The sequence below is a fragment of the Athene noctua genome, chromosome 6, assembly GCF_965140245.1.
Source record: "Athene noctua chromosome 6, bAthNoc1.hap1.1, whole genome shotgun sequence".
Taxonomy (NCBI): Eukaryota; Metazoa; Chordata; class Aves; order Strigiformes; family Strigidae; genus Athene; species Athene noctua.
This window is the reverse complement of record NC_134042.1, coordinates 34,633,990-34,643,144: the sequence shown is the minus strand read 5'-3', so window position 1 is coordinate 34,643,144 and position 9,155 is coordinate 34,633,990. Positions and strand designations below refer to the sequence as shown.

Here is a 9,155-nt window from a genome sequence, read left to right as displayed (position 1 = left end):
CCACTATGGTTGCGAGAGATATGCTACACGCTGCTACTGTGTTAAATACGGTGCTTGGGACTGAACATGAGAAGAGATTTTGAAAACACACATTAGAGAAAAAAATAAATTATTACATTTTATATTTCTTAATGAAATCTGACTGTTAAAACTTGTATTTTGGGGAAAAAAAAAGAGAAAAGCTTACTAAATTAGGTCTTTTTGACAAAAAGTGTTTGGAAAGAATATTATACATTGCACCTGTTAGTATAAGAAGTCAGTAAGCTACTGAGCACGTAGCACACAGAGAAGGAAATCAGCTGCCTCTTTTCCCAAACAGACATTTTAAAATTATGCCAATTTAATTTTGTGGGTTCTGTGCAGCAGTGAACACATGCCATCCTGCAAGGTTACTGGCTTTGACAAAAAGCTTAAGCATTCATATGAAATATTTTACTTAATAGTGACAGTTTGGAGACTTCTAAAGGAGCTATTTTCTAATTGTGAAATTTCAAAGATAGTTTTACTGCAACATCCTTTAAGAAGGCTTTAAATAAAATGAATCTAAAGAAATGTCTGATCCATAAAATAAATGTTGGGAGCTTTGGTGAATCTGAATGTCTAGCAGCAAGTCTGGCATTAAGATACCTTTCTCTCACATATGTTCAACTGGTTTAAGTCTTTTTCAACTGGTTTAAGGCTGTGTATCCTTAAGGACTTCAGAAGATTAATGTTCAAAGTATGCTGGTATTTGTGGTTGAACTGATTTTTCTCATTCTCAAAGTTATGTGTTTGTCTTACATAAGAGAAGGAAAATCAAACTCACGTGACAGAAAGAAAAGGAGATACAAGGTGTTTCTGGCTGCTGAAAGTCCACTGTCCTTAGCAGTGGCTAAACACAACTGTCATTTTGATCCTGTTAAAGCACAATGGTTTGATGCGTGCCTTTTGTACCATTATAATCATTTTATGACAGCTAAAGCATTGGTGCCTGAGAGGTGCAGTGGAAAATTTACCCTGTCCTCTCTGCTGCAAGGGCTGACAACTAGCAGAACTTAAGCCCTGACACTCATCTGGAGTTAAAGTAAAATCAGAGCTTTAAATGACAGAAGTCAGGCACAATTCAAAACCATTTGTCATGTACTGGTTCAACATAAGTAGGCCTTTGAGATATTATTTAATTTTGCTTCACTTAGTCTTGTCAGGAGCTGAATTTCTGTAACTGGAATTCATCTAGATTTCCATTTACATAATTTTCTTTCATACTGCATGCAAATGTTTTTTAATTTCTAATAATGCTTTCATTTCTAAACATTAATTTTTAATCACTATTTATGTATTTCATTCATTTGTTCTTTACAACAGGATACCCTGAAATGCTTACAACCTTTCTGTACGACCCTTTTGTATTACAGAAAGGGACAAAATATATAAATGGCAAACCACTAATATGAAGGAGGCAAATAGTAGAGCGTACCCTTTACAGGGAAGGTCTGCAACATTGCCCTTACTTTTATTAGTTAAAGCTAACTTGTTAAGAGCTCAGTTAAAACTCTCCCCTTATTTCCTCACACTTCCACAAACTATCCACGGCCGTAAGAAGAAAGTGTTAGAGAAGTGTGCAAGGGAGCTGTATTTAACATTTTTCACTACCATAACACTTACTGGGGTTTTTTGTTTAGAACCTCCCCTCTCCAGTGCAGCTGTTCTCCCCACCGCAAGGTATTTTTAAATCCAGGTTGCTACAGGAGTTACTTCCTGTTGCAGTTATGAGGTTAGTAAAACAGGAACAGCAATGCAATAATATTTCATTTTAATGACATGCTTTCTTTGTAAAAGCCAGATCACCTCTTAGTATATAATATCATTACACATAATATCAATCCATTACCCATTATAAAATTACAGAAAAGTAAGGTAGACCAGATCATCACGATGATACCCCCTTCTCACTTCACAGAGCTGTAAGGATAACAGTGAAAGGTTGTGCACAGCCCAAGTATGAAAAGTATGAAAAAGATGAAAAGATCTATTTCTGATCTTTTATACCTTGTGAGATCCTAGGGAATAAGGAAATAACATGGGAGCAACTCTTGATATAGCAATCATTAGGGGCAGTCACTGCTTTGTTTCTTGCAGCAGCTTTTCAATCATAAGCGAATGGGTGTTGTAGAAGGGCAGCCCATCCACCTCCATTTCCAGACTGGCAGTTTTTCCACTGCGGACCCCATACCGCACGAGTGTTTTCAGAAGCTTTTCTTCCTTCAAAACCAAAGAAATAAAATATAATTAAAATCCTGAATCAGACAAAAGCATTCATCAAGATCTTTATTTTAATTATAGGGGAGACTGGCCATATCTATTTTGACAAAGAATATGTGTAGCATCTGAAACTTAGGGAGTGTCAAAAGGCTTATGTTCTTGACTGCTGTTTAATTACTGAGTGATATTTATTGTTCTCCACACTCCCTCAATTCACACATTAGTGTCAATTCAGAAACATGAACCCTTTTTTACCTGGTTTCAAGTTCCTATGTTGTACAAATCAGAATCAGAGGAACCTCCACCCAAAGTATCTCAAAAACTACCTGTCATTTCCCCAGCACAGCAGCTGTGTATTTAAAGAAAAAGAACAGAAGGGAAAGGGGATACATCAGGAAAAATGGTTACAGACAGTACTTGAACAGGGTGTACAATGACTTTCCTTTCCTGCATCTTCCATGATCTCTGCATGCCTTTTGCTCTCTGTTCTCTTTTCTCCTATTGATTTTATGAGAAATCTGGTTGCTTAGGAAAGGGATGGGGAAAAAAAGAAAACCCTAAAACTGTGCTTCCTTGGGATTCTCCGAAATAGCACATACTTTGTTTAGAACTGCAACTCAATCTTACATTCATAACACTTATTTTCTTGCTTAATGGTAATGTAAGCAGATAACAAAGATGTTCCAAGTTGAGCTGTTAAAGTACACAGAGGGAACAAAATCCTCAGTTGTGAGCTATGGGCCAGTTAGCATTGCGAGATGAAAAGATGGGATAAAATCAGCCCGAAAAAAACACTAGTTCTATGAACGGTGAAATTAGAAGACCTCATTTCAAATGCACGTATGTCTGGCATAAACTGCTTTGCTTTTCTTTTGTCATGAAATGCACACAGTAAAACTCTTTACTGTCTTAGCGTTTACTATAAAAAGAATTTATTTCACTAATTCTGTTAATAAAAATTTAAGAAAAATAAAAAGTTGAGTCCCATCTTAGCTTTCCCCCTGCCCCAACCCTGTGGTAATTTACATAAGACCTTGAAATCATCATATACCTATCTTTTCTTCCCTTTCTTTCCTAGGAATGCCTGTTCTAGTTTCTGGCCTACTGTTTTCTTTCAATTTGAGACCCTGCTTTGATAGAAATCACTACTGAAACAGCCCTAACAATGTCCTTGACAAACAGTTCTATAGGTTTGAATACTTCTTGTTTGATATTCCCGTGCAATAGCCTCTAGCAAAATCCTTTATCTCCTGGACACAAATTAATGATGAAAACATTATAAAGTTAAAATAATATTATCTTATTAAATGTTAGGGTTTTTTCTCGGAAGACTTCTAAACCATAAGGAATATAATAGTTTTAGATCAGAATTTAGACACAATACAGTCGTATTTTACATAAAACAGTATATGGTCAAAATATAAACATTTCTGAAAGAATTGAAGTACATACTGCATGATCAGTTAGCAGAGAATTTAGTATATTTTGGTAATCTGCTTTCTGAATGCACTTCATAAAGATTTGTCTTGTATTTCCTGGTAATGCATCTTAGTTCTTAGCTGCAACAAAGTTAAATGAGGCACTGGTTTTCTATTAAAGCAGAAACATGCATAATTACATGGTGTCAGTCTTGACATCATGTAACAATACAGCAGTGATACAGCTATTTAAGGAAATTAGCTGGATATATTGGTGGTATAAAAAGTGCTACTTTGTAATTTATAAAATTATAAATATACATTGGTTTATATCATATGAATGATCATATATATGAATGCAAATATAAGCACCTGATCTTTCTGCACGAGAGGTTTTTCTTAGCACTGAGTATCTATATACAAAATGGCAAATTAGATCTCTCATGTTACAGAAGAGACACCTGAATTGGATACACAAAAAGTAATTTCTAATTTGAATTGTTTCTCCTACGTCTTTACATGTTAGAGCTCTGATCTGCATGGGGAAAAAAAGGCTTGCTTGCTTAATACTATATAACTATGCCTGAATAACTGTATTCTATCATCAGATGCTATTGTTTCCATTTGTAAGGAATATACACAATGTACAGTACGCTTCCTTAGCTGTAAAGTGCTGCAATTTGCTCACAGTTCTCTCTTTAGTAAATAATTATGTTGGGAGTGGGGTAACCAGAAAAAGAATCAAATTAATAGAAAAAGAACTTGTTCATTTGCACTTTATTCAAGAAAATTAACTCCCCTATGCATTATAAAGCTAATAAAGAATACTAAAAGAAATGTCACATCTTTATATATTGCTCATTTATAAAGTAATTCATATTCTTATAGGTCATAATTTCAAAATAAATACTATATGGTTCATTTCTTGCTATTAATAAAGAGTTCAGTAAAAGAACAACTGCCTGATATATTAACCTGGTCATGAGATGCAAGGAAATGCAGAGTTGTTTGTAGAATGTTTAGCATTAGCTATGTTTGGATATGTATGAATTAATATGTTTCCCTATTGTCACTTCAGTATAAAAGTACTATGAACATCTGAAAAATCAAACCAATATTGTATTAACCAACGTAATTATGATTCAACTCCACAAATGCAAGGTAAGTAAACATTGTTTAGATCAAATTGTTTCTTGCTCATCAAGTTCTCAACAAGATTTTCAAGTATCTCTTATTAAAATATTTGTAAAGACTAATGCATGCACTTAGAACAACCTCAGCATTCTGTTCAGTGGGAATGGAGAGCTCCACAATTCTGAGGTTTGTTGCCGTGCAGTCCTGGCGGTGCTTGAACACAAGGCTGCAGAGAAATAACCTTTGTGTTTCAGGGGAAGTCTTCATTTAGTCATTATGATCTATAGTTTTCATGGAAGGAAAGCCATTTTTGTAAGAAAAAATAAAACACATTATAAGAAAGCTGTTTGGTGCTTAGGCACTTCTTCAGATGTTTTCTTTCCAATTACAAATATGAACACCAAGGCGAGTATATGTGGTGGTGCTCTTTATCTTGCTAAGGTAATTATTATAGCATTAAAAGAAGCTGGATTGGGCAGAAAGTAGCCATATAAACATAAATAGTCTGAATTTTGTTTTATACTAATGGAGTATGTGAACACTAATGTGTTCAATCTTCTGCACTGTTTACTGTTGTGTGATTTATAATTAAAGATATCATATTCTCTTGTCAGACATTCTGTAATTTTCTTTCCTCCACAAAACTGTTTCCATTCATTTTATCTCAATAGATTTTAGTATTGCACTCTCAATAGCCCATTATTGGATCATTATCAATATTCTCAGCTGTATAGCTTAGTAAAACAAAAACAAGAAGGATTTCCTGTACGCATTGTCACATTTAATTACAGTATCTCATTACCAGGAATTTTGATCATAGTAGTTTTTAGGGTAGATTAATTTAAAGGGCAAAACTAGTAGATGTAACTGGAAAAAAACATGGAAAAGTGAAAAGTGATTCATCTATTTTTGGAAAAGATTGCACTGAAAGCTCCCGTATGCTTTTTTAAGTCAAAGGATAAGCATCTATATGGCTATGCTAAACATTGGGATCAGCTTCAGCTTTATGACCTTTAGATGAAAAATGAAAACAGTAAGAATTCAAAAAAAAGGTAAGACCTACTCTAAAATACTTAAGTGCTTTGTTGGAATTTTGCACAGATTCTCAGGAGAAATGCTCCACTCTTGTGGGTGATATCTATGGTGGACATACTACATTTTGCTTAGCATTCTTGGAAGTCACAAACTTACTGGGTTTTCCAAGTCTCTATAGAGGTATTCTGCCAATAAAACTGAAGTTTAAAGTCCCCAAGTTATTACAAATGTGGTGCAACAAACCTTACTTGATCATTGAGTGTATATATATACTTTTTTTTTTTTTTTTTAAACACCACCAGGTTAAAAACAGAGCCACCTGCTTAGCAGGATAAGCATAGATCACAGTCATTTCTCACCCCTCTCAGTTATTTTACTTTTTCTCAGTCTGAAACCTTTGCAATCCCAGAATATCACACTGTTCAGAGCTGCATTAAAACAAAATATTAATCTTCAAGTCTTTCTCCAACTTTAATTTAAAAACATTCAGAACTAATTATAAAAAGTTTCTAACATAACTAGAAAGGTGGAAAAATCAAAAGTGAGGTGCAAAAATCAGAAGTGTGGAATGCTTCTGTATTAGAATTGTGACTTTTGATTTTGGAAGAGAGACATCTAAAGGAGGGTACAACAGAGATTTATAAAATCATGAATGAAGCTAAGGAAGTGAACAGGGAATTTTAATCACTGTATCACAATACAAGGATTTCTGGCACTGCCCATACAACCATAACGTTGTCTTGTGCTTGAAGTCACAGCACGCAAATACATTCATTTTTGAAGATTTTTATCTTCAATCTGTCTTGCATTCTTTGCAGAATATTCTTAGTACAGTGTGGCTGCTTGTTCACCAGGGATACCCAAAAGTCACCAAAACACCATGTGGAAGTAAATTATTGAACTGGACCAGACAGGATTTAGTGGCTGGTAGATGATTCCATCTACATGTCACGAGCAAGTCACAACTCCTTGGCACTAAGAAATTACCTTGGTAACCGATGGAAGTGCTGATAGCCAGACTGTCTTCTTCGATAACCGTGGAAACCCAACTGCTTTCCTCAGGTAGCGGTCATGTATTTCACAGGTGCTGAGAATATACAGAGCACATGCAATGGCATAGCCTCCCCAGTTAGAGACCCCTGCAAAACACTGTCTCTATGAAACCAAACTGTAAAAAAACCCAACAATAGTTACTGTAAAGATACCTAACCTGCATAAGTCATTAGGCACATACAACTGAGTTTCATGTAGCAATGGTGAAATGGAAGGTAGATAGAAATTAGATATTGACATGAATTTGGAACATTTATTTCAGAAATACACTATTGCTTAACATATTAAAATGTTTCACTAGTATTTTAGATTGCATTTCTACACGTATCCATCTAGCTTTGTGGTTTGTCTTTCCAAGCAAAAACTCAGATGGTCATGGTCTAGAACACAACTGTCCTTGGCTTAATGTGAAGTGCATGAGCTGTGAGGAGCTGTGTTACAGCCTGGTGACTTTTGCTTTTAACCATGCAGAGGTAGTAGATTTTGATAAAGTATCCTAAACCAGGCAAATTGCTGGTTTGCTACTGAGAGTGTTAGATACCTAGGTTAGAAACCTAGAAACCTGTGCCTAAGTACAATATGGACCATTCACTTCATAAATTGGTCATTGCTGAACGCATCTCTTTCACTGCAAATTTTATTTCATGCTGTTTAGGATATTAGGGTAGAACAGAATTTTAACTATAGCATTCAGCTTTTGTTGTACATTATGAATGTACATCTATCCTCAAGTGGCTGTTGAAAGAACTTACCATCTCTTCATGTGAGAGCAATAAGACTGATTACCCTGACAGGGTCACAGCCACAGAAGCTCATCAATTATACTGAAAATTCCTATGTGTATAGACATTTTAATTCCCACACAGATCCCTTCTGCAGTCTTCCTTGTTATTTTATTTAAGGTATGATTTTTCAAGAATATTCAGGATTTGCCCAACTATTTCCAATTAAATGCACTTTCTTCATGGAACATCCTTCATTTCCAGGCATTCCTGCTGGAACCATGGTTGCTTAACTATTCAGAAAATGAACATAATACAGAGACAGATCTGTTTGCTAATGATGACTTGGTCATACAAAGAAAAGGCCAATAAAAATTAGTTGGAAAGACAGATGTGATCTTGTCAATTATATTCTCAAACATCAACAACTGTCCCACCCCCAAAAAAATCCCTTACCAGCTACAATAGTAAAATCAGCTTCAACGTCACAAGCTATAACGTCTCCATTTTTTATATGCTTCTTTACAGCATCTTGTACTTTGCCCATTCCTAATTCATTTCCTCCATCTCCAACACCTTTATTAAAAGAGAAAAAGACCAAATGAGTATGAATCCAGCATCTAACTATCCATTTAGAAAGCATCCAGGGTCTTCCCCAGAGTTGCTGACAGTTCATAACTCCGTACAAGATGATTTATCCTCTTTAATCACGAGTGTCTAAAAACAGAAGACTCTGAATGAAATAGCTGAAAGCATCACCTATCACATGCTAACCTGTAAGTGTATATAAGCAATATATGCTGTACTGGTGCAGGCATAAGAAATCAAAATTATCAAGTGCTCATGAATTGCAGACAGAATTAAGATAGGAAAGTTGCTTATGGAAGGCATTCTATACAATGCATTAGCATAAGTACATTAGTACAAATAGAGAAAGAAGATAGAAAACAAATCCAAAATAAACCTGAGAAATTAGCCTACAATTCTATATAAGGCAAGCATAGAAAACTTTGGTATGTTAAAATCTTGAATTAAAAAAAGAGGTTAAAAATAGCAATTATTGTGGATAGATAAGCAAAAATATATGTAAGCACTTTGGTGGATGTAGGACTTACTGCACTGGCAGTTTTACACAGATCACTATCATTGTGCTACAATGTATAAAGAACTGATCTCTGAGTATTATTACTGTTTTCATTTTTTCTAGTAAGTTATGAAAAAAAAGCTGGCTTTTTTTTTTTAGTGTTCATACATTCAAGGTGTGGGACCTTGATTTTTGTTGGTCAAGTAGAAACACTATGTGTCTCAGTGATTTCAGTAAAATCAGTGGAACCTATGTAATTTCAGAGAAATTCTAGGCAACCCTATGTTTGGGACATAAAATCGTTAGATGCCATTCAAAGATCTGGAGGCGAGGATAACACATAAACTAGCAGCTTATGTGAAAGCTGGATAGTATAAAAATAAAAACACCAAAAAAAGTCCATCTATGTAAATGGAAATTAACATTTCCCTTTCACCTGCTAGACTAAATGGCATCTTCTCAAGTTTG

The 9,155-nt window shown here is 34.9% G+C and overlaps 1 protein-coding gene across 5 annotated transcripts in view; it reads right to left on the bottom strand.

Annotated features, from left to right (window-relative positions):
• Nucleotides 1–192: 192 nt before the first annotated feature.
• The window catches only part of DGLUCY (D-glutamate cyclase), a 49,552-nt gene continuing 40,589 nt past the window's right edge, over nt 193–9,155 (bottom strand). For 4 of the 5 annotated variants that reach the window (XM_074908544.1, XM_074908545.1, XM_074908546.1 and 1 more), the window contains exons 11-13: nt 8,060–8,179; nt 6,816–6,967; nt 193–2,241 (exon numbers count right to left, since the gene is read on the bottom strand). In XM_074908544.1, the coding sequence (XP_074764645.1) occupies nt 2,098–2,241; nt 6,816–6,967; nt 8,060–8,179 (416 nt within the window). In that variant the 3' untranslated portion in view covers nt 193–2,097. The remainder of the gene's footprint in view (nt 2,242–6,815; nt 6,968–8,059; nt 8,180–9,155) is intronic. The other variant, XR_012633801.1, reaches the window with a different exon arrangement.